The sequence below is a fragment of the Rhinoraja longicauda genome, chromosome 10 (assembly GCF_053455715.1).
Source record: "Rhinoraja longicauda isolate Sanriku21f chromosome 10, sRhiLon1.1, whole genome shotgun sequence".
NCBI lineage: Eukaryota > Metazoa > Chordata > Chondrichthyes > Rajiformes > Arhynchobatidae > Rhinoraja > Rhinoraja longicauda.
This window is the reverse complement of record NC_135962.1, coordinates 54,476,686-54,502,202: the sequence shown is the minus strand read 5'-3', so window position 1 is coordinate 54,502,202 and position 25,517 is coordinate 54,476,686. Positions and strand designations below refer to the sequence as shown.

The 25,517-nt window shown below is 46.7% G+C and overlaps 1 protein-coding gene across 1 annotated transcript in view; it reads right to left on the bottom strand.

Annotated features, from left to right (window-relative positions):
- LOC144597467 (exportin-1-like) overlaps positions 1-25,314 on the bottom strand; it is a 61,707-nt gene extending 36,393 nt beyond the window's left edge. Inside the window, exons 1-8 of the mRNA XM_078406897.1 lie at positions 25,194-25,314; positions 22,844-22,945; positions 12,879-12,951; positions 12,737-12,792; positions 9,363-9,407; positions 4,855-5,036; positions 2,653-2,701; positions 1,445-1,564 (exon numbers count right to left, since the gene is read on the bottom strand). Coding sequence (XP_078263023.1) covers positions 1,445-1,564; positions 2,653-2,701; positions 4,855-5,036; positions 9,363-9,407; positions 12,737-12,792; positions 12,879-12,951; positions 22,844-22,945; positions 25,194-25,313 — 747 coding nt within the window. The 5' untranslated portion in view covers position 25,314. The remainder of the gene's footprint in view (positions 1-1,444; positions 1,565-2,652; positions 2,702-4,854; positions 5,037-9,362; positions 9,408-12,736; positions 12,793-12,878; positions 12,952-22,843; positions 22,946-25,193) is intronic.
- Between the last annotated feature and the right edge of the window lie 203 nt (positions 25,315-25,517).

Below are 25,517 nucleotides of genomic sequence, written 5' to 3'. Positions count from 1 at the left end.
GGTGGGATCGCATTGTACGCTGGGTCCCGAGGGAAGGTGAGAGGAAGAGTATGAAAACAGGCGGGGGGGGGGGGGGGGGGGGGGGGGAGTTTGCAAGACAAAAAAAACCCGACAGCAACCATGAACAAAATCCTTCCCTATTGAAGAACCTCACAGGAAATCAAAACAGAACAGCTGGAAACAGAACCGCTTTAACAAAACACTTGTGATTTTGTATTCCCATTCATACAATTAGGTCTCATTGTGGCCCTTGCACTTTTCCTTCGATCTACACTTTCTCTGTAACTTGGTTTATTTTAGAGATACAAAGAGTGCAGAAACAGGCCCTTCAGCACGATCCGTGCTGACCAGCGATCCCCGTACTCTAGTGTTATACTACCCACGCGAGGGACAATTTACAATTTTACCAAGCCAATTAGCTTATAAACCTGTACCTCAATAGACAATAGTTGCAGGAGTAGGCCATTCGGCCCTTCGAGCCAGCACCGCCATTCAATGTGATCATGGCTGATCATTCTCAATCAGTACCCCGTTCCTGCCTTCTCCCCATACCCCCTGACTCCGCTATCCTTAAGAGCTCTATCTAGCTCTCTCTTGAATGCATTCAGAGAATTGGCCTCCACTGCCTTCTGAGGCAGAGAATTCCACAGATTCACAACTCTGACTGAAAAGGTTTTTCCTCATCTCCGTTCTAAATGGCCTACCCCTTATTCTTAAACTGTGGCCCCTGGTTCTGGACTCCCCCAACATTGGGAACATGTTTCCTACCTCTAACGTGTCCAACCCCTTAATAATCTTATACCTCTTTGGAGTGTGGGAGGAAATTGGAACATCCGGGGAAAATTATAAGATGGTTATGGGGAGAACGTACAAACGCTGTACACACAGGCACCCACAGACAGGATTGATCCCAGGTCTCTTGCGCTGTAAGGCAGCATCCCTACCGCTGCGCCACTGTGCCACCTCTAACGCTGTATGGTAGTAGTACTGTATTCTGCATGGTTTGACTGTATATGTATATGGACGTTTTACTTCAGTAGCATTCAAAACAATATTATCTTGGTACACATGACAATAACAAATCAATACCAAACATGAACATTTTTGAACTATGGGACAACTGACTAAAGCAAGGGTTCCCAACCTGGGGTAAATTTAACCCCAGGGGATAAATTTTGCCTCCTATTATTGTTATTTGAACTTAAAATAATAATGTTAAACACAGTATTTTAAAATATCCCCATTGTTGGTTGCTTTACTATGGTAGAAGTGTAAACTCAAATTACTGAACGAAACAGGGTGGGGGTAAATTTACTTTTGAAAAGTTGCCAGGGGTAAAAGGGATGAAAAAGGTTGGGAACCCCCTGGACCAAAGAAATCGAACCTTCTACACCAAGCTGGTGATCATTTAGTGCTACGGGATAAATGACTGAAGGAAACTCACCTTGTACACCAAGCTGGTGATGAGTTTGGTTTCGAAGATATAACCTAAAGGGATCCAGTTCAGAAACCGTAGCAAAGTCTCCAGTGTCGCGTGGACTAAAGGAGCATTCTGAGAGTTCTCCTGCAAACATTTGATGTGAAAAATAATATCACTGGACCAAACACCAGGAATTGCAAAAACCCAAGCAACAACATTCCCAATCCAAACCCGGCAAACACTAGACAGCCTTCCCAGTAAATTATAATTGAATGAACGAATGGCCTTTATTGTCATCCAAAAACATGTTTTTGGACGAAATTACTTTACCAATAGTCAACAATGAGAGGCAATAAAAAAGAAAGCAATAAAAAACACACAATCACAAAAACCAACATAAAACAAAAAAACATCCATCACAGTGAGTCTCCTCCAGGCACCTCCTCACTGTGATGGAAGGCCAGAATGTCTTCTCTCTTCCCTGCCGTCTTCTCCCGCGGTCAGGCAGTCGAAATTGCCACGTTGGGGCGGTCAGGGCTCCCGACATTGAATTAAAACACAAAGTATGCCCTATAACTCCAGGATAAACGCTCAACTACGAAAACCAAGCCCAAAGCCAAAGTATTATCTCACAAAATATAAATCAATAATAAATGTTGACTTTAGAAACATAGAAAATAGGTGCAGGAGTAGGCCATTCGAGCCAGCACCGCCATTCAATATGATCAAGGCTGATCATCCAAAATCAATAACCCGTTCCTGTTTTCTCCCCATATCCCTTGATTCCTTTAGCCCCAAGAACCATATCTAACTCTCTCTTGAAAACACCCAGTGAATTGGCCTCCACTGCCTTCTGTGGCAGAGATTTCCACAAATTCACAGCTCTCTGGGTGAAGAAGTTTCTTCTCGCAGATCATTTGATCTGCACGAGATAACCACTAATGAGGTGTTTGTGCAGTAATCAACCAGAAACAGAATTCCAGAGATTCACAACTCTCTGGCTGAAAAAGCTTTTTCTCACCTCAGTTGTAAATGGCCTAGTCTCACACTACGACCCCTGGTTCTGGACTCCCCCAACTTGGGGAACATTTTTCCTGCATCTAGCCTGTCCAATTCCTTAAGAATTTTATATGTTTCTGTAAGATTTTGATTTTGTTTAAAAAAAAATATTTAGTCTCCTTCAGATAATAGACTACTTTTCACTTCTATCCATTTTGGATACATTTACTTACCATCACAAACTGACAGAGCTGAAATATCTGTGAGAATTCATTGCACATACTGTGTGGGAGAAAGAAAAACAAGGTAAAGAAAATCAGATGCAATTTTATCCGAAGACAGCTGTTAGAAGTGAAAAAGTTAATTAAGTAGAAGTAGGCCATTCGACCCAAGTCTACTCTGCCATTCAATCATGGCTGATCTATCTCCCCCTCTCAACCCCATTCTCCTGCCTTCTCCCCGTAACCCCTGACACCTGTACTAATCAAGAATCTATCTATCTCTGCCTTAAAAATATCCATTAAAAGGTGGAGTTTTTGTCTAAAAGTTGCCTATTTTCATTTACTAATTCCTGCTGCTAAACTAAATGGTACAGCCCCCCCCCCCAAAAGAAAAAAGTGGCACCTTGGCTGGGTAAGGGAGCCGATCTCCACATCATCGGGATTTCCATAGCCGATCGGCAGGGAGGAGCCAGCGCTGCCGTCGCAGCTGCGGTTTGCCTGCAGTCCGTCTGTCTTTTGTGTTTTTTGTTGTTTTTGTCTGAATTGTAGTTTTAATATGGTGTAGGGTTTGTATGTTATGTTTTGGGGGGGGGGGGGTGGGAGGGAACGGGAACTGTAAAATTCTCTCTCCCGAACGGAGACGCAACCTTTGTTTCTGTGTCGTGTCTCCGTTCCCGTTGCGGCCTACCACCGGCCATGCACCTGGGACCACCTGGGGCTCTGGTTCGCAGAGCCCGCGGCCCGGACTCACCAACTGCGGCGCTGGCTGCCTGCGAATGCTGCGGGAGCGGCTGCGACTCGTCTCCGGAGGCTCCGGCGCGGGCCGCGTGGACGTCGGAAGCCCGCAGGCCCCTGGATGGGGGCCGACATCGGGAGCTCCGGCAGCGGCAGAGGCAGCGTGTTCACCCGCCCCGAATTGCGGGGCTTGGGTCGGCCCGCCGCGGACCTTTCACCGTCCGGCGCGGCCTGGAATAGGCCGTGGACCTTTCACCGTCCGGCGCGGCGCTCCAATGTCGGGAGCCCCGACCGTCCCGACGTGGCAACTCCAACAGCCTGACCGCGGGAGAAGACGGCAGGGGAAGAGAAAAGACATTCTGGCTTTCCATCACAGTGAGGAGGGACTGGAGGAGACTCACTGTGATGGATGTTTCTTTTTGTTTGGTGTTAGTTGTGATTGTATGTGTTATTTCATTTTTATTGATTAATCTTATTGGTCTTATTGTTCAACTGCAGGTAATGTTTCATTTCACTACACATTTATGTGTATGTGACAAATAAACGACTATTGACTAAATAAAGGAAACTTAATTCACAGGTCGAATTTGCCGCCAGGCTGTTGAACTCCAGATACCCACAGTGACTTTGCGGGTTGGTATCTCTTAACCACCACCCCCGTCCCCCCCCCTTCCCTCTTCCCACGGCCTCTGTCTGTCCAGCAAAACGGATAATCCAGATAGAAACCCAGCATCTGCAGTTCCTTCCTACACATTTACTCTGCCAACATTGACAGCCCAAGGACTTGCAAGGTTGACAGCCAGCTACTTGAGAAAAATGCTTCGGGAACTCTTAGGGTGGCGCAGTGGAAGAGCTACTGCCTTACAGCGCCGGAGAGCTGGGTTTGATCCTGACCGCAGGTGCTTGTCTGTACGGAGTTTGTACGTTCTCCCCGTGGCCTGCGTGGGTTTTCTCCGTGACCTTCGGTTTCCTCCCACACTCAAAAGACGTACAGGTTTGTGGGTTAATTGGCTTGGTGTAAATGTAAATTGTCCCTGGTGTGCTCAGGGTAGTGTTAATGCGCAGGGATCATTGGTCGGCGCGGACTCGGTGGGCCGAAGGATCTGTTTCTGCGCTGTATCTCTAAACTAAACTAAATTCAGGAAAAAAACCCTGCAGATGCTGGTTTAAAATGAAGGTAGACACAAAATGCTGGAGTAACTCAGCGGGTCAGACAGCATCTCTGGGAGAGAAGGAATGGGTGACGTTTCAGTCTGAAGAAGGGTCTCGACCCAAAACGTCACCCCTTCCTTCTCTCCAGAGATGCTGCCTGACCGCTGAGTTACTCCAGCATTTTGTGTCTACCTTAAACTAAATTCAGCCAAGAAGCACAATGCCCCATCGCTACAAATCTCCCACCACCCGGCAGATCGAGCCATTTCTCATATCAGGAGAGGATACGTGTTGGGGGGGGGGGGGGGGGGGGGTCAGTGCACCCACCTGTCCTTTAAATGCTTGGCTTTCACCTGCGTCATCTGCCCGCTGGAGAAATCAAACACCTCTTCACTGAGCAGCTTCAGAATAACCATGTTATTCTGACACAGAGACTCGCTGGTTCTGCTGGCTCCCACTATGTCGCTAATGAACGTGGGCCAATTTTTGGGCCATTCATGTTTGAGGATCTGCGGTTTTAAAGAGGAAAGGGGTCAAAGCAGAAAAAAGGAAATTCTTCATTACCTTATCGGAAAGGATATTTCTGATAGACACAACTGCCCGGTTGTTCCCTGGGGGTATCAAATTCCATGCAGGTCGTACATCAGTCCAACCAAGTGACACAATACACAACCAATACACAGGGGCGCAGCTGGTAGAGCTTATAGTCCCAGAAACCAGGGTTCATGCCCCACCCACAGGTATAGACTGTCCATACAGTGTTTGCACATTCTTTCTGCGACTGGGTAACTACCTTCCACACAGTGGCTCAGCAGTAGAATTGCTGCCTTACAGCACCAGGGACCCAGGTTCCATCCTGACCACGGGAGCTGTATGTTCTCCCTGTGACCGCGTGGGTTTTCTCCAGATCCACGCTGACCATCGATCACCCGTTCACACTAGCTCTACGCAAATCCCCACTTTCTCATCCACTCTCTACACACACCAGCGGCAACTCAAGCTGTGCAACTAGGCTGCCCTCGAGAAAGGCAGCCCCAACAATAGATAGACACAAAATGCTGGAGTAACTCAGCGGGACAGGCGGCATCTCTGGAGAGAAGGAATGGGTGGCGTCGTTTTGGGTCGAGACCCTTCGTCAATAGATGCCACACTTCCACCAATCAACAGTGTTTTCAGAGCCAACCCCAGAGGGCGGCGCAGCGGCAGAGTTGCTGCCTTACAGTGATAAAGACCCGGGTTCGATCTTGACTCCCGGTGTTGTTTGTACGTTCTCCCCCATGGCCTGCGTGGGTTTTCTCCGGGATCTGCGGTTTCCTGCCACTTTGCAAAGACGCACAAGGTTTGTAGGTTAAATGGTAAAATTTGTAAATCGTCCCTGGTGTGTAGGATAGTGCTATCGTACCGGATGATCGTTGGTCGGTGCCGACTCGGTGGGCCAAAGGGCCTTTTTCTGCACTCTATGTCTGTGCTACACTAAAGTAACAATGCACATCAAACATTCAAGTAATGAAAAACCACTGCCCTTGATGCAATTACTTGGAAAGGAAATGTCAGGTTCAGAAAAAGCCACGGACCACAAATGGTCACCAGACTACAGCATCCCAGGAACCTGTTACTGGAGAAGAATCTACAGCAGAGGTTAGAGAGGTTGATCATGGACTAATATTTTGGTTACCCCCTGGGAAGCAAATACAAAATCCTTAGCAAAATCCTTTGGAAGAATTTCATTTTGGGGACAAGCAGCAATAAATTAGGCAAGGTCTACAGTTACTGAAGGATGGATACAAGCCCATTGATAGATTTGGTTTTCTCTTTTCTTTTATTAATCACCTTAACCACAAATGTTGTTGCCTATGGCAACTGCAAGGCTTTCAACAGTTTCTAAAGTTATAGAAGAAAATGCAGAAAACCATGTACTGTCTTGTTGAATTCCTTAAATTAATGTTTAATTATATATACACAGGTAGATAGTGAAAAAGGTTGGCCTCCATCAGTTAGGGAATTGAATATCGAGGTTAGGGCATTATAGGGATATTGCCAGCATACCCTCTTAACACACAAACCAATCTCCCTTCCATTGACTCCATCTACACCTCACGCTGCCTCGGCAAGGCCAGCAGCCCAGACCATCACACAAACCAACCTCCCTTCCATTGACTCCATCTACACCTCACGCTGCCTCGGCGAGGCCAGCAGCGTAATCAAGGACGAGTCGCACCCTGGCCCCTCCCTCTGCTCACCTCGGGCAAAAGTGTGAAAACGCACACCTCAAGATTCAGGGACAGTTTCTTCCCAGCTGTTATCAGGCAAGTGAACCACCCTGCTAATAACTTGAGCAGTCTTGAGCTACTATCTACCTCATTGGAGACCCTCGGGTTATCTTTGATCGGACTTGGCCTTGCACTAAACGTTATTCACATTATTCCCTTTGTTGTGTATCTGTACACTGTGACTGGCTCGATTGGAACCATGTATTGTCTTTCCACTGACTGGTCAGCAGGCAACAAAAGTTGTCCACTGTACCTCGGTGCATGCGACAATAAACTAAACTCAACTCCACACCAGCCCCCTGACTGGTTGCTTCATGGTGTGGCACACCTGTACGTTGAAATTGGTGTACAAGAGGCTGAGGAAAGTGGTGGACTCAGCACGGTCCATCACGGGCACTGCCTCCCCTCCATCGAAAACATCTTCATGAGGCGCTGCCACTATAAGGCAGAGGTCATCTCCTCTTCTCACTGCTACCATCGAGCATGAGGTACAGATGGCTGAATCCCACCCACCAAGTTCAGACAAGCCTACTATTAGGTTCTTGAATCAACCAAATCCTATTTGATAACGCCACACTAAAGACCACCTTTTCCACTAACATGGGTTGTTTTTTTTAAATGTAATTGTTTTATCACACTAATGTTTTGTTGTTTTGCACAGGCTTCTTTCTTTTAGAAATGTTCTAAAGGAGAGGAAGGGAGTCATCAAGAACACCACAGAGGCAGCGGAGAAAGCCTGGAGATGGCTCTGGATCAGGAGAGGAGGTCCATGGGGAGGAGCAAATGCCACCTGAACACAAGTCATGGTCTGATCAACCACGGCTGGGTTGCCCGGGCCAGGGTGTCTGATGTTGAAAGACCCAAAACACCCAATCACCCCAGGTTACATCACTGATGTGTTCATAGAAACATAGAAACATAGAAAATAGGTGCAGGGGTAGGTCTTTCGGCCCTTCGAGCCAGCACCGCCATTCAATATGATCATGGCTGATCATCCAACTCAGTGAACCTGTACCTGCCTTCTCTCCATACCCCCTGATCCCTTTAGCCACAAGGGCCTCATCTAACTCCCTCTTAAATATAGCCAATGAACTGGCCTCAACTACCTTCTGTGGCAGAGAATTCCACAGATTCACCACTCTCTGATGCTCTCAAGAGCATCAAGAGATGTATTTTATCAATGTTCTTTTGCACAGGCTTCTTTCTTTTAGAAATGTTGTATTAATATGTATAATTTGTTTTTGTTTGGTTAAGTCCAAGTGCCTAGGAAGTTGCTGCAAGATTTTTCTATTTGGATAACTCAGAATGAGTCTGTTCTGTCAAGGACCTCTGTGCAGTGGCCTACAATCAATGCTACTCGTACAAGAGTCTACCTATAACCCAAACTCTTAGATTCTTAAATTAATGTAACCAGCAGAGAAGTCCAGGATCACCCATGGTCTTTCTTAGTGAATGGCAGGGCTGGCTTGAGGGGTGTGCCAGCTCAATTGATGGGGTGCACCCACTCAAGGGATGTGGGGAAAAAGCAGGAACGGGGCACTGATTTTGGAAGATCAGCCATGATCATACTGAATGGCGGTGCTGGCTCGAAGGGCCGAATGGGCTACTCCTGCACTTATTTGTCTATGTTCTATGTTTGTAATGGAGGGGTTATTCTTCTGAAATATTAAGTGTTCCTCACTCAGCAAGTCAGGTGATTCATCAATGTTTTAACTACACATACAGAAGTTTCATCAATTTTTAACTACACATACAGTCATAGAGTCATACAGCGTGGAAACAGGCCCTTCAGCCTAACTTTGCCCACACCGACCAATATGCCCCATCTACACTAGTCCCAGCTGCCTACATTTGGCCTATGTCCCTCTAAACCTGCCTATCCAGGTACCTGTCTAATTGTTTCTTAAGCGTTGCCATGGTCCCTGCCTTAACTACCTCCTCTGGCAGCTTGCCCAGACTCATGTGATGTATTCATATATTTTCTGTCTCACGAACACGTGTGAGTATAAGCAGTGTACTTTGGTAAAGATCATAAAATCGATATAGCACTCATAAGGTCATAAGAGATAGGAGTAGAATTTAGCCATTCAGCCCATCATGTCTACTCTGCCATTCAATCATGGCTGATCTATCTCTCCCTCCTAATCCCATTCTCCTGACTTCTCCCCATAACCTCTGACACCTGTACGAATCAAGAATCTATCTATCTCTGCCTTAAATATATCCACTGATTTTGCCTCCACAGCCACCCGTGACAAAGAATTCCACAGATTCACCACCCTGCGACTAAAGATAAAATAAAGCCGACCCACACTGGCAATTGCTTGACTGGAAACTGTGTTTCTGTCGACATGCCATCACCGTAATACCTTCCCCACCCCAATACTCATTCCCAGAAACATCACTCCGGTGGATTAATTGGAAACAAGTCAGAACTGATCAGCGGGAAATGCACGCCACAGCAATTTCTCAAACCGTTCCCCAGGCCAGGAATCCGTTCAATCTCCACTTCAGAATGCTTGGCAAACTTGCACACCATTTAGTCCACACCGAACTTTTACTAACCTGTACAAGAATCATATTCAGTTTTCCAAGGTAAACTTTATCTTTCTGGAAAGAAATGAGAAAAGCATGTACATTAGAAAATGACGCTAATTGTTTTTGCAAGAAAATAACTGCAGATGCTGGTACAAATCGAAGGTATTTATTTCACAAAATGCTGGAGTAACTCAGCAGGTCAGGCAGCATCTCAGGAGAGAAGGAATGGGTGACGTTTTGGGTCGAGACCCTTCTTCAGACTGATGTCAGGGGGGGCGGGACAAAGGAAGGATATAGGTGGAGACAGGAAGAGATAGAGGGAGAACTGGGAAGGGGAGGGGAAGAGAGGGACAGAGGAACTATCTAAAGTTGGAGAAGTCAATGTTCATACCGCTGGGCTGCAAGCTGCCCAAGCGAAATATGAGGTGCTGTTCCTCCAATTTCCGGTGGGCCTCACTATGGCACTGGAGGAGGCCCATGACAGAAAGGTCAGACTGGGAGTGGGAGGGGGAGTTGAAGTGCTCAGCCACCGGGAGATCAGGTTGGTTAAGGAGGACTGAGCGAAGGTGTTGAGCGAAATGATCGCCGAGCCTGCGTTTGATTTCGCCGATGTAAAGAAGTTGACATCTAGAGCAGCGGATACAATAGAAGAGGTTGGAGGAGGTGCAGGTGAACCTCTGTCTCACCTGGAAAGACTGTTTGGGTCCTTGGATGGAGTTGAGGGGGGAAGTAAAGGGACAGGTGTTGCATCTCGTGCGCAGGGGAAAGTGCCGGGGGTGGGGTGGTTTGGGTAGGAAGGGACGAGTGGACCAGGGAGTTACGGAGGGAACGGTCTCTGCGGAACGCAGAGAGGGGAGGGGATGGGAAGATGTGGCCAGTAGTGGGGTCCCGTTGGAGGTGACGGAAATGTTGGAGGATGATTTGTTGGATACGCTGGCTGGTGGGGTGGAAGGCGAGAACGAGGGTGATTTTGTCCTTGTTACGAATGGGGGGAGGGGGATCAAGAGCGGAGCTGCGGGATGTAGAAGAGGCCCTAATGAGAGCCTCATCTATAATGGAAGAGGGGAAGCCCCGTTTCCTGAAGAATGAGGACATCTCTGATGCCTTCGTGTGAAACACCTCATCCCGGGCGCAGATGCGGCGTAGACGGAGGAATTGGGAGTAGGGGATAGACTTTTTGCAGGAGACAGCGTTTTTGCGGCACATGTCCAAATTAAAATGGGCACGCCAGTGTAAGTACTGTTTAACTTTCTCCGCAGGTTATAGAAGTAGCAAGGAAACTTGTCCTGAACAGCCATCCAGGAAGAGAGAATGACAGAGGAGGATGTACGGGTCTGCTGCACAGTGGCGCAGTGGTAGAGTTGCTGCCTTACATCGACAGAGATCCAGGTTTCATCCTGACTACGGGTGCCGGCGGTACGGAGTTTGTACGTTCCCTCTGTGACCGCATGGCTTTTATCCGGGTGTTTAGTTTAGTTTTTAGTTTAGAGATACAACGGGCCCTTCGGCTCACCGACACCAGCGATCCTCGCACACTAACACGATCCTCAACCAGGCATGTGAGTGAGGTAAAATAAAAATAACATTGCAAAATAATGTGAATATGTCACGGTATACTAATAACATTTTTATTATTTTAATTAATTTAGTTATATAATCTTGCACTTAAATTTAATATTTACTCATTACAGTTCCACCATTGATTTCTGGCACTCTTGGTTCCAGAGCTTTGCTGGTTTATCCAGCAGGCCAAGGAAGTCGGCTATGGGGATAGATTTGCTGGCTCCAGCTGGGCTGGAGTTCCAGAGCCCCGGCCGCAGGTTGCAAATTCAACCAACCGATTGGCCGTGGAAGTCCCGATGAGGTCGAGATTAGCTGCCTTGCCCAGCCTAGGTGCCATATTTTCGGGAAGACTTCCAGGGCGCGAGGTATTTCTCGCGGAACCCCTGGCGACCTCCAGCGGAACCCTAGTGTTCATTACAAGTCTATACATCATTTTTTTTTTTCCTTTCTTTTTTCCGATCCGATTTCGCCGTTGGTAAACGCGATTTTGGCAAAGTGAAAAACGCGGAAATCATGCAAAAAGCGCGGAAAATTGATTTTAAAAACACGGAAATCCGCGGAAAATTCACGTGCCTGCTAAACACACCTAGGACAATTTACAATTTTACCAAGCCAATTAACCTACAAACCATCTAGGTTATTGGAGCGTGGGAGGAAAGTGGAGCTCCCAGAGAAAACCCACGCAGGTCACGGGGAGAACGTACAAACTCCATACAGACGGCACCCATTGTCAGGTCTCTAACGCTGTGAGGAAGCAACTCTATCGCTGCGCCACCATGCTCCAGTTTCATCCCATATTTCAAAGACGTACAGGTTTGTAGATTAATTGGCTTTGGTAAAGACTGTAAATTGTCCCTAGTGCGTAGGACTAGTGCCAGTGCATGGGGTGATCTCCAGTCGGTGCGAACTCAGTGGACCAAAGGGCCTGTGTCTGTGCTGTAACTCTAAACTAACCTAAACTACTGCGAAGATCAATCTTTTTTGGTGGGTCCCTCCATTGAAAGTACCTGACCAGTTTACATTAGCCCAGTCAATAAGTTACTGAACTAGCATTCAAATGCATGGAATCAAATTTCAGGTATCACAAAAAGCTGGAGTAACTCAGCGGGTCAGGCAGCATCTCTGGAGAGAAGGAATGGGTGATGTTTCGGGTCGAGACCCTTCTTCAGACTCACTATGACAATTAAATTGACTAGCAACAGTAAGAGAGACCATGAAATTACCAGATTGTTGTGAAAATATATATAGCTTGATAAAATCTTTCAGAGAAGTAAATCTGGCATCTGCAGCCAAATTTTGTTTAATTCCAGACATACTGGGACAGTTTCTTCCCAGCTGTTATCAGGCAACTGAACCATTCTACCAACAACTAGAGAGCAGTCCTGAGTTACTATCTACATCTTTGGAGACCCTCGGACTATCTTTGATTGGGCTTTATCTTGCACTTTCCATTATTACTGTTATTCCCTTTATCATGCATCTGGACACTGTGGACGGCTCAATTGTAATCGTGAATTGTCTTTCCGCTGACTGGTTAGCACGCAACAAAACCTTTTCACTGTACCTCACTAAACTCAAACTCAACACTGTCAGCTATTAACCACCCTCTGGAATGGCCCTGGAAAGTATTCCATTGAAGGAGATTTAGGGACGGGACATGCCAAATCCACACCCTACAAATCAATAGGAATGAAGGATGCATCGGGCTAAATCTAAACAGGGAGCATAGCCCAGAGAGAAATAGGAAGGTAGATTTCTAAGAGCTAAAGAAAGTGAAGTTTCAGGAAAACAAATATAAAAAACTGAAATATATGAAGTGCATAAGTTTTTTTATTTACCTCCAAGGTCTCTGAAGACGTTTTAATAATTAAACCCACAACATACTTTTTTATTCCTGCAAGAGAGAAAAAAATGGGAAATATTAATCAAGATTCTTTTTTTCCCCAAAACAGAGGAGTGGAAGAGAACGGCGCGACTTACCTTCACACTGATTCCTGGGGAGTATTTTCCAACGTGTTTTAATCACATTTTCCAGTATTTGCAAGGCATAGTACTGAGAAACAGATATTAAAAATAATCAATATCGTTTTAATAACAACAGCTGGTAAACACTACTATTTTAAAACAACTCCCCCACGCACAAGAGCTTTCTCTAAGTCTTTAAACTTTAGAGATACAGCGTGGAAACAGGCCCTTCCGCCCACCGAGTCCGCGCCGACCAGCGATCACCAGCGGACCAGCCTGAAGAAGGGTCTCCACTGGAAACCTCACCCATTCCTTCTCTCCTGAGATGCTGCCTGACCTGCTGAGTTACTCCAGCATTTTATGAACAAATACCAGCGAACCAGAGGACACTAACACTATCCTACACACGAAGGACAATTTATAATTTTATAAACATTTTGAGGAACACAGTGGCGCTGTGGGAGAGTTGTGGCCCAGGTTCGATCCTGTCTACGGGTGCTGTCTGTATGTATGGAGTTTGCGCATTTGCCCTGTGACCACACGGGTTTTTCTCAGGGTGCTCCAGTTTCCTCCCACACTCCAAAGACGTGCAGGTTTGTTGGTTAATTTGTTTTCTGCAAATTGTAAATTATCTAGGGCTGGTCGGCGCGGACTTGGCTGCCTACCTCTGGGCTCCTAGAAGGGAACTAGATTATCTTTTCAAGGTTTCCATCTGTACGTGTCTAAAAGAAAGACTAACGCCAAGAATTGTAAAGCGACGTTTTAATAAATCTACTAACTTGAATTAATTGGCAACTCTGCGCGGGTTTGATCATCAGGAAGTTGTTGCATCAATTAGTTGCATCCAAGGATAGCAAACAGACTCCAAGGAAATCGAGAAAGGGCAGATGGGAAGATAAATTTATTGCTGACAACTGCAAGGTGGTGCATTTGGGGTAGGAAGAACGAGAAAAGGCAATATAAACTAGAGTGGCAATTCCTAAAACAGGTTTGAAAACGGAGGGATTAGTGGAATTTGGCCATTGTTTGCGGAAAAGTGGTTGGGCAGATTTTGGAAAATGATCAAAGACCTATAGCGTCACAGTGGCGCAGCAGTAGAGTTGCTGCCTTACAGCACTAGAGACCTGGGTTCCATCTTGACCACAGGTGCTGTCTGTACGCAGTTTGTACGTTCTCCCCATGGCTTTTATCCGGGTGCTCCGGTTTCCTCCCACACTCCAAAGACGTACAGGCTTGTAGGTTAATTAGCTTTGGTAAAGATTGTAAATTGTCCCTAGTGTGTAGGATAACGTGAGTGCACGGGGTGATCGCTGGTCGGTGCGGAGTCGATGAGTCGAAGGGTGTCTTTCCGTGCTGCATCTCTAAACTAAAGGATGAGAGGAGATCTTATCGAAACGTACAAGATTATTAAGGGGTTGGACACGTTAGAGGCAGGAAACATGTTCCCAATGTTGGGGGAGTCCACTACAAGGGGCCACAGTTTAAGAATAAGGGGTAGGCCATTTAGAACTGAGATGCGGAAAAACATTTTCAGTCAGAGAGTTGTGAATCTGTGGAATTCTCTGCCTCAGAAGGCAGTGGAGGCCAATTCTCTGAATGCATTCAAGAGAGAGCTGGATAGAGCTCTTAAGGATAGCGGAGTCAGGGGGTGTGGGGAGAAGGCAGGAACGGGATACTGATTGAGAATGATCAGCCATGATCACATTGAATGGCGGTGCTGGCTCGAAGGGCCGAATGGCCTACTCCTGCACCTATTGTCTATTGTCTAAGATAAACTAAATTCCTCTGCCTACACATGATGAAATGAAATGAATGAATGAAATATCTTTATTGTCATTGTACAAGTACAACGAGATTAAGATTGCAACCTCTGTATCGATGCTATAAAAACAAATAAATAGGTAAAAATAAAAAAATAAGGTAAAAGTACAAATAGGTATTATGAGGGGCACTTAGCAGACTGATTCAGTGCAGTTATAGCTCTAGGGAAAAAGATCTATCTCAGTCTGGAGGTGCGGGCGTAGACGGCCTTATAATGTCTGCCAGATGGAAGGAGTTCAAACAGACGGTGGCATGGGTGTGTGGAGTCCTTTCGTCCAATGTTGAGCGCCCATGCAACCACACGGCCCTTTGCCCAGGCCGACCCGGGTCCACCGTCAGAGTAGCGGGCAGCTCGAGTTGTATTCTTACTTGAGCTGGGTGTTTTAATCGAGGCGGGCTTTTTACCTCGTGCTTTCTTTCACTCGAGGGCTTTTAACTCGAGGTGTTTTTCTTCTTTCTTTTACACGAGGTGGCTTTTTTTACTCGCTTCTTTTAAATCGAGGTGTTTTTTTACTCGAGTTGGGTTTTTCGTGAAGGTGGGTTTTAACTCCTGTGTTTTTTTTTAAACTTGGTGCATTTTCGCTCACTATGATTTTTTTTCCTCTTGTGTTTTTGAGTCGAGGTGGGTTTTTTACTCGAGGTGCGTTATATTAGTCGAGGCGGGCTTTTAACCGTTTTCTTTAAACTTGGTGTGTTTAATCTCAGCGTGTATTTTGTGAAATTTGTGACGTATCTACTGAGCGAGCAGTGGCTGCATGAGTGATTCGCACTGTCAACTATACTTGGCAATATGATCCATATTAGATCATTGGAGATTGGCATTATGGTTGGCATGGACATTGTGAGCCCAGGAGCTTGTTCCTGTCTGCACTGTTGTGTGCTCTCAAGAGTCATGAGTGTTTTATTGCCACACTTCCCAGATAGATCAATTAAAGGCTCTATGTTCTATGAATAGAGAGTGTTATGGAAAAATTCGACAGTGTTGAAAATTACACGCACAGAGTAGATAGACAGAGTCGGATGCTCTTGACAGAAGGGTCAAGGAGCAGGGAACAGAGAATAAAAACTGACAATAGAATCCAAAGTAACACGTGAAAAACCTATGTAACAGGATGGTTGGGTGGCACCTGGATGCAATGTCAAGGGTGGTCATGGAGCTAGATTCAATTGTAGTATTCAATGGGGAGCTGGGCGATTATCTAAATGGAAAGAGTCTTCAGATGAATAAAGGGACAAGCAGGAGAGTGGAACTGGGGTGGCACGGTGGCGCAGCGGTAGAGTTGCTGCCTTACAGCGAATGCAGCGCCGGAGACTCAGGTTCGATCCTGACTACGGGCACCGTCTGTACGGAGTTTGTACGTTCTCCCCGTGACCTGCGTGGGTTTTCTCCGAGATCTTCGGTTTCCTCCCACACTCCAAAGACGTACAGGTATGTAGGTTAATTGACTGGGTAAATGTAAAAATTGTCCCTAGTGTGTGTAGAATAGTGTTAATGTGCGGGGATCGCTGGGCAGTGCGGACCCGGTGGGCCGAAGGGCCTGTTTCTGCGCTCTATCTCTAAATCTAAATCTAAACCTGTACATAGCCAGACGATAGACACAGAGGGTCAGACAGCATCTCTGGAGAAAAGGAATAGATGATGTTTCGGGTCAAAACCCCTCTTCGGATCCGAAACGACACCTATTCCTTTTTTCCCCCAGAGATGCTCCCTCACCCACAGCATTTTGTGTCCATCTTCAGTGTAAACCAGCATCTGCAGTTCCATCCTACATATTTTGTGTGTAGCCAGTAGATCTGATGGGCTGAATGGCCTCCTTCCACAATTTAATAATTAATAGATTCTGCTTCAGCAGCTTCAGTTTAAACTGCTATTTAGCAGCTCCCCTCAACATTTATTTTGGTCTCTTCTGAAGGTTCATAAGTTATAGGACCAGAATTAGGCCATTCGGCCCATCAAGTCTACTTCGCCATTCAGTCATCTTTCCCTCTCAACCCCATTCTCCTGCCTTCTCCCCATAACCCCAGACACCGAGTACTAATCAATGATCCACCAACCTCCACCTCAAAAATATCCATTGTCTTGGCCTCCACAGCCGTCTGTGGCAATGAATTCCACAGAAGGAATAAGCATCGAGGAATATATATATTTTTTAAAAGGTAACTAGAAAGTTGATTTTTAAATCTCTTTTGGATAATGTAACTCAGCTTCCATTTTCTCCAGGGATGCTGCCTGACCCGTTGAGGTACTCCAGCTTTTTGCATCATAGAAACATAGAAAATAGGTGCAGGAGGGCCATATGGCCCTTCGAGCCAGCACCGCCATTCATTGTGATTATGGCTGATCATCCACAATCTGTAACCTGTGCCTGCCTTCTCCCCATATCCCTTGATTCCACTAGACAATAGACAATAGGTGCACTTATCCTCACACTTATCCACATTAAACTGCATCTGTCATGCATCCGCCCACTCACACAACCTGTCCAAGTCACCCTGCAACCTCATAGCATCTTCCTCACAGTTCACACTACCACCCAGCTTTGTATCATCTGTAAATTTGCTAATGGTACTTCGAGCCAGCACCGCCATTCATTGTGATTATGGCTGATCATCCACAATCAGTAACCTGTGCCTGCCTTCTCCCCATATCCCTTGATTCCACTAGATAATAGACAATAGGTGCACTTATCCTCACACTTATCCACATTAAACTGCATCTGCCATGCATCCGCCCACTCACACAACCTGTCCAAGTCACCCTGCAACCTCATAGCATCTTCCTCACAGTTCACCCTGCCACCCAGCTTTGTATCATCTGCAAATTTGCTAATGGTACTTTTAATCCCTTCATCCAAGTCATTAATGTATATTGTAAATAGCTGCGGTCCCAGCACCGAGCCTTGCGGTACCCCACTAGTTACTGCCTGCCATTCTGAAAGGGACCCATTTATCCCCACTCTTTGCTTTCTGTCTGTCAACCAATTTTCTATCCATGTCAGTACCCTACCTCCAATACCATGTGCTCTAATTTTGCCCACTAATCTCCTATGTGGAACCTTGTCGAAGGCTTTCTGAAAGTCAAGGTACACCACTAGCCCCTAAAGCTCTAACTCTCTTTTAAATTCATCCAGTGAATTGGCCTCCACTGCCTTCTGTGGCAGAGAATTCCATAAATTCAACTCTCTGGGTGAAAAAGTTTCTTCTCGCCTCAATTTTAAATGGCCTCTCCTTTATTCTTAGACTGTGTCCCCTGGTTCTGCACTCCCCCAACATTGGGAACATTTTTCCTGCATCTAGCTTGTTTAGTCCTTTTATGATTTTATATGTCTCTGTAAGATCCTCTCACATCCTTCTAAACTCCAGTGAATACAAGCCTAGTCTTTCCAAATTTTCCTCATATGACAGTCCCAGGGATTAACCTCGTGAACCTACACAGCACTGCCTCAATAGCAAGGACGTCCTTCCTCAAATTAGGAGACCAAAACTGCGCACAATACTCCAGATGTGGTCTCACCAAGGCCCTATACAACTGCAGGAGGACTTCTTTGCTCCTGTACTCGAATCCTCTCGTCATGAAGGCCAACATGCCATTAGCTTTCTTCACTGCCTGCCGTACCTGCACAATTACTTTCAGTGACTGGTGTACAAGGACACCAGGGTCTCGTTGCACTTCCCCTTTACCTAATCCAACACCATTGAGGGCGTGCAGCGCAGGTTTACTAGGTTAATTCCCGGAATGGCGGGACTGTCATATGTTGAAAGACTGGAGCGACTAGGTTTGTATACACTGGAATTTAGAAGGATGAGAGGGGATCTTATCGAAACGTATAAGATTATTAAGAGGTTGGACACGTTAGAGGCAGGAAACATGTTCCCAATGTTGGGGGAGTCCAGAACCAGGGGCCACAGTTTAAGAATAAGGGGTAGGCCATTTAGAACTGAGATGAGGAAAAACTTTTTTAGTCAGAGAGTTGTGAATCTGTGGAATTCTCTGCCTCAGAGGGCGGTGGAGGCCAATTCTCTGAATACATTCAAGAGAGAGCTAGATAGAGCTCTTAAGGATAGCGGAGTCAGGGGGTATGGGGAGAAAGCAGGAACGGGGTACTGATTGAGAATGATCAGCCATGATCACATTGAATGGCGGTGCTGGCTCGAAGGGCCGAATGGCCTACTCCTGCACCTATTGTCTATTGTCTAATATTCGGCCTCCTTATTTTTGCCGCCAAAGTGGATAACCTCACATTTATCTACATTGTCATACTGCATCTGCCCACTCAGTCAACCGATGTACATTATATTGCATCTGCCATGCATCTATCTGCCCACTCACTCGATATCCCATTGTTTTTTTTGTTTTTTTAAAATATTTTATTTAATTTTTAACAGAACCCATACGTTATACATTATAGTGTGGCGGCTCCCAAGGGTCGGGCCATACTACTACCGACCCCTCGGCACGGGAATGGACCAGTCCCGGGAGGCGGTCCTGGACTCAGGGATAAAAGGACAAGGTTTGGGCGCCAAGCCATTCCGGCAGACTAGACCCGTCTGAGACCCACGAACCAATAAATATACCTTCCCAAAATACCTGGCTCCTTGCCTTTATCAACACGCTACATTGGTGACCCCGACGTGATGGCGTACTGGAGCAACTCACGGACGGGGGTTGGCGCCCCCTGGCCTTCTTCAGCCGGCACCTCGACAACGCCCAGAAGAAGTACAGCGCTTTCGACCGCGAGCTCCTCGCCCTGTACCTGGCCGTTCGTCACTTCCGCTATTTTCTGGAGGGCCGCCCGTTCACCGCTTACACGGACCACAAGCCGCTCACTTTCGCACTGGCAAAGGTCTCCGACCCATGGTCCGCCCGACAGCAGCGCCAGTTGGCCTACATATCCGAATTTACCACCTCCATCCGCTTTATCGAGGGGAAGGAAAACCGGGTGGCCGACGCATTGTCTCGCCCCGCCATCAATGCCGTGTTAGAAGTGGCACCCGGCATTGATTATTCTGCCCTGGCGGAGGCCCAACTAACGGACGGGGAGATGCCCGCCTACCGGACTGCCATCTCTGGCCTCCGCCTTGAGGATGTTCCCCTCGGCCCCGGAGCGACGACGATACTGTGCGATGTGTCGGCAGGTCAGCCGCGCCCCATCGTCCCGGCCGCGTGGCGCAGGAGGGTGTTCGACGTGGTCCACGGGCTGGCTCACCCATCCATCCGGGCAACGATCTCCTTGGTAGCTGCGCGGTTCATGTGGCATGGTCTGCGCAAGCAGGTTGGCCAATGGGCCCGCACCTGCATTCCGTGCCAGACGTCGAAAATTCAACGCCACGTCCGGGCGCCACTCCAAGGGATCGGTCTACCCTGCCGCCGTTTCGACCACCTGCACGTGGACATTGTGGGCCCGCTCCCGCCGTCCCGGGGCATCACCCACCTCTTCACGGTGGTGGACCGCTTCACGCGGTGGCCGGAGGCCATACCACTGGCTGATACATCTACAGCCACATGCGCTCGTGCGTTGGCCGCGCACTGGATTGCTCGCTTTGGTGTGCCGGTGGTCATCTCATCGGACCGGGGGCCACAGTTCACCTCCGAGCTGTGGTCGGCCATGGCCCACCTGTTGGGCGTGCGGCTGCACCACACCACGGCCTATCACCCGCAGGCAAACGGCTTGGTGGAGAGGTTCCACCGGCAGCTGAAGGCAGCGCTGAAGGCGCGACTCGCCGGCCCCGACTGGATGGACGAGCTACCATGGGTTTTGCTGGGCATCCGGACTGCCCCCAAGGAAGACCTGGCTTCATCCTCAGCGGAGCTCGTCTACGGGTCTCCGCTCACGGTGCCCGGGGAGTTCGTGCCCTCGTTGCCGGGGCGAGAGGAACCGCCCTCATCCACCCTACATCGCCTCCGAGAGCGAGTTGGCAAGCTCGCACCCGTGCCGACGTCCCGCCATGGGACATTCCGCCCTTACGTGCCATCGGCCCTCCAGGACTGCGCCTTTGTGTTCCTGCGCCGTGACGCCCACCAGGCGCCACTCCAGAGGCCGTATGAAGGCCCGTACCGGGTGCTGGAGCACGGGCAGACAACCTTTGTTTTGGACATGGGGGGCCGGCCGGAGGCCGTGTCAATTGACCGCCTGAAGCCGGCCCACTTAGACATCGACCAACCGGTACGGGTGGCCCAGCCTCGGCCACGAGGTCGCCCCCCTTTGCGGGTCCCACCGCCTGTCTCTCCAACTGTGCCTCCGCCGGCCCCTCTGTCAACCGATTACCGTACGCGGTCCGGTCGGGTTGTGCGACCACCAGTGCGTTTCGTGCCTCCGGATCTGGGGGGGGGTACTGTGGCGGCTCCCAAGGGTCGGGCCATACTACTACCGACCCCTCGGCACGGGAATGGACCAGTCCCGGGAGGCGGTCCTGGACTCAGGGATAAAAGGACAAGGTTTGGGCGCCAAGCCATTCCGGCAGACTAGACCCGTCTGAGACCCACGAACCAATAAATATACCTTCCCAAAATACCTGGCTCCTTGCCTTTATCAACACGCTACAATAGATTTCATAGAAAACAATAGTAAACAATAGTCACTAACCTATAACTTCGATTATACACGTATTGTTCTGTATTTTCTCCCCTCCCCCCACCCCCCCCCGCCCCCCCACCCCTCAGTTGAAAAGAAAGAAAAAGAAAAAGTAGAAGAAAGAAAGAAAGAAAAAAACCTGGAGTCCCGAGGGGGTCACTTCCGAGTAATTTATTTAAAAATTCTTGCTAGGTAACAAGGCAATCCTGAATTTAAGTACTTCCTATTCTTAATCCTAACTTTGCCATGAATGGGTTCCACACCTTCAAAAAGAAGTCGTATCCATTTCTCAGATTATACGTTGCTTTTTCTAATGGGATACAACTCCGCATTTCTGCATGCCATCTTTCGAATCTTATTTCATTTTGTTCTTTCCATGTAACCGCAACACATTTTTTGGCTACTGCTAATGATATTTTGAGAAATCTTTCCTGATGTTTATCGAGACTTAGCTTTGGTGTTATTCCTTTTGTATCTCCTAGCAAAAACAACCTTGGATCCGTTGGTATAATCTTATTCATCAATTGCTCTAAAAACTTTTTTAGGTCTTGCCAAAAAGGAGTTACCTTCTGACATGCCCATGTAGAGTGTATAAAAGTGCCCACTTCTTGGTTGCATCTAAAACACCTTTCAGTTGAATTTAGTTTAAATTTATTTAATTTTTCCGGGGTTAAATATAGTTGCTGCAAAAAATTATACTCTACTAAGCTGTATCTCACATTAATAGTATTTTTCATAATATCTAGACACAGTCTTTCCCAACTTGGTTCATCAATAATAATATTAAGATCTGTTTCCCATCTTTGTCTTGCTTTATTAATTCCTATCTTTGGACTAGCTATCTGTAGTAGTTTATACATTGATGATATAAATTTTTTAATTCCCTTACCCTGAATCAAGGATTCGATTCCTTTAATCTGAAATAGAGACATTGAATTTCCTAACTTTTCCCTTAAAAAAGATTGTAATTGATAATAGAAGAAAATACTATTCCCTGGAATTTGATATTTATTTCTCAATTGAGAAAATGTCAAAAAGATATTCCCTTCATAGCAATCTCCTATATTTTTAATACCCTTCTGTTCCCAGAGTTGTAGTATTTGATTATTCCAAGCAAACGGCAATAATCCATTTTTTACTAATGGAGTTTTAGCTGTTAAAAAAAATCTTTTATCCTTAACTTTAACTGTTTTCAACCATGTATTAATTAAATGTTTTAGCAAGGGTGACTCTTTATCCTTAACTAATATCTTCGCTTCCCATTTATATATAAATTCTTCTGGACAAGACTCTTGTATTTTATCCATTTCAATTTTAACCCATGCTGTTTTTCCACCCTCTTGATAAAAGGATGATCACATTGAATGGCGGTGCTGGCTCGAAGGGCCGAATGGCCTACTCCTGCACCTATTGTCTATTGTCTAATATTCGGCCTCCTTATTTTTGCCGCCAAAGTGGATAACCTCACATTTATCTACATTGTCATACTGCATCTGCCCACTCAGTCAACCGATGTACATTATATTGCATCTGCCATGCATCTATCTGCCCACTCACTCGATATCCCATTGTTGATATTTTGCTTACCTTTGTGTTCATGTTCTGAGAAAACTCTAGTATGGTGTCTACCCTGGTCCAAGCATCAGGATGCTCCTTCAGATGAGTTAATATCTCTTGTGCCATCCGTTGCTGGGGAAAGAAATGGATACACCAAATATTAGTTCCTTTGTTTATTCGTCATCTTTCCTTTATCCTTTTCAGCTGACATATGGAGACCGTTCAGCCCGCCGTCGAAAGCCAATCACATGACTGAAGGAGGCCAGCATGCTCAAAGCCTTCTTCACCACCCTGTTCACCTGTCATGCCGTGTTAAGATAGACAGTCTATCATAGATAGATCAATCGACCGATCTGATATTTATGAGAAAATAACTGCAGATGCTGGTACAAATCGAAGGTATTTATTCACAAAATGCTGGAGTAACTCAGCAGGTTAGGCAGCATCTCAGGAGAGAAGGAATGGATGACGTTTCGGGTCGAGACCCTTCTTCAGACTGATGTCAGGATCTGATATTTAGATCATTTAAATATTTAGATATTTAGATAATCCAAAATGTCATCCATCCTCTTTCGCCAGAGAAGCTGCCTGACCCGCTGAGAAACTCCTGCACATTGTGTCCATCTTCAGTATAAACCAGCATCTGCAGTTCACCGCTACACATCTTGTTCAATGTCCTCCCAGGGCCTGCTGTTCTACAGCACTTCCCAGGGCCCCATCTCTCACTGTGAAGGTTCCACACTGGTTTCACTTCTCAAAATGCAACACCTGGCACATTGAATTAAGCTTAACTAGCCATTCCTCGACCAACTTACCCAACAGTTGGAGACCCCGCTATGATTCTTGATAACCCTCTTTACTTTCTAGGAAACCACATCTGCAAGCCTACTAACCGTCTGAAGAGTATCGATCTGAAACGTCACTCATTCCTTCTCGCCGGAGATGCTGCCCTTCGATTTAAACCAGCATCTGCAGTTCCTTCCTACACAGCTGTGCCTTGTGCAATCTGTAGTCTCTTTTTTGCTCTGGTTTATTTTCACCCACATGTTTAGACCGTAATGTTGTATCCTTATTGTTTTGATGTGGTTATGCTGTATTCTTAATCGTTAACGGTATGTTTGTGTTGTCATTTGTGAGCGGAGCACCAAGGCACATTCCTAGTATATGCACATACTTGGCCAATAAACTTATCCATTCATCCAAATGGTTGACATAAATGACTAACAGCAAACGGGTTCAGCACCAATCCTTGAAGCACACCACTAGTCATGGGCCTCCAGTCTGAGAAACAAACTTCCACCATCACCCTCTGATTTACACCATCAAGCCAATTATTTATCCACCTAGCTACCTCTCCCTGGATTCCATACAATCTAACCTCCCAGAACAGCCTACTGTGCCGAACGTTATCAATTCCTTAACATTTCTAAATGCAATGAGGATTTCTGCCTCTCCTGCCCTTCGGGACAATGAGTTCAAGACCCCTACCATCCCATCTTCCCATCTTCTCCTTTCATCATTTACTACAACTTGATTCCTCTTATTTTTGTGTAGGAAGGATCTGCAGATGCTATTCTACACTGTAGATATCATCCAGACATCCTGCATGAGTGCTGTTACTCCAGCATTTTGTTTCTATCCTCTTATATTTGCTGCCTCTGCTGTGTTCAATAGGTTCTCCCACAATTTTGTTTTACGCTACACAATTAAGTTGACTCTCCAAACATCACATCAACTTTCTCAACATTTCCTCAAGGGCCATAACTTCCCAATCTGCAAATCTCTTCACCGTCTCAACTGCAGTTACAACTTAGCCTGAAGAAGGGTCCCGACCCGAAATGTCACCGATTCCCTCTCTCCAGAGATGCAGCCTGACCCGCTGAGCTACTCCAGCACTTTGTGTCTGACTTCGGTGTAAACCAGCATCTGCAGTTCCTTGCGACACAGTTGCAGTCACAACTTTCTGGTTACCGGCAAAAGAACGATAAAATAACGGTTGCCAGGGGGTTATGGGGAGAAGGCAGGAGAATGGAATTAGGAGGGAGAGATAGATCAGCCATGATTGAATGGCGGAGTAGACTTGATGGGCCGAATGGCCTAATTCTGCTCCTATCACTAATGACCTAATAGCGCTCCCATGTGTACTGTTAGGCTACCAATATCAGGGGCTCTTTTCCACCTACCCATGTTACCAAGCAAAGCACGGGTGACTATTTGTTAACTGCAGACTATTCGCACAACAGGCTCTCTCATTACAGAGGTGCAGAAGATGACAAGATGGTTCAAACCCAAGGCTAAAAAATCACATCTGACCGCGGCACGTTTTTGAAGAGAAACAGGTTGTCGAGAAGCAGTGGTGTCACCCAATGGTTAGCCTTACCTGGGGGCCTTCCCCATGATACAAACAATTTACTACGTTGTCCAACAGGTTGATGTCGAGCTTCTGGTTGAAATCCAAAAGCTGACGCGCGGGGTGGTCGGTAGTCATAATTGTTGGCATGGGGTCCTGCAAGAGGAGAGGCAAACAGATTAGAAAACTCATTCCACTCTTAGTCCGAAAAAGGGCTTTGACCCAAAACATCACCCGTTCCTTCTGTCCAGAGAGCCTGCCTGTCTTCCAGCTGAGTTACTCCACCATTTTGTGTCTGTCTTTGGTGTAAAGCAGCATCTGCAGTTCCTTCCTGCAGATTAGATAACAAGTACC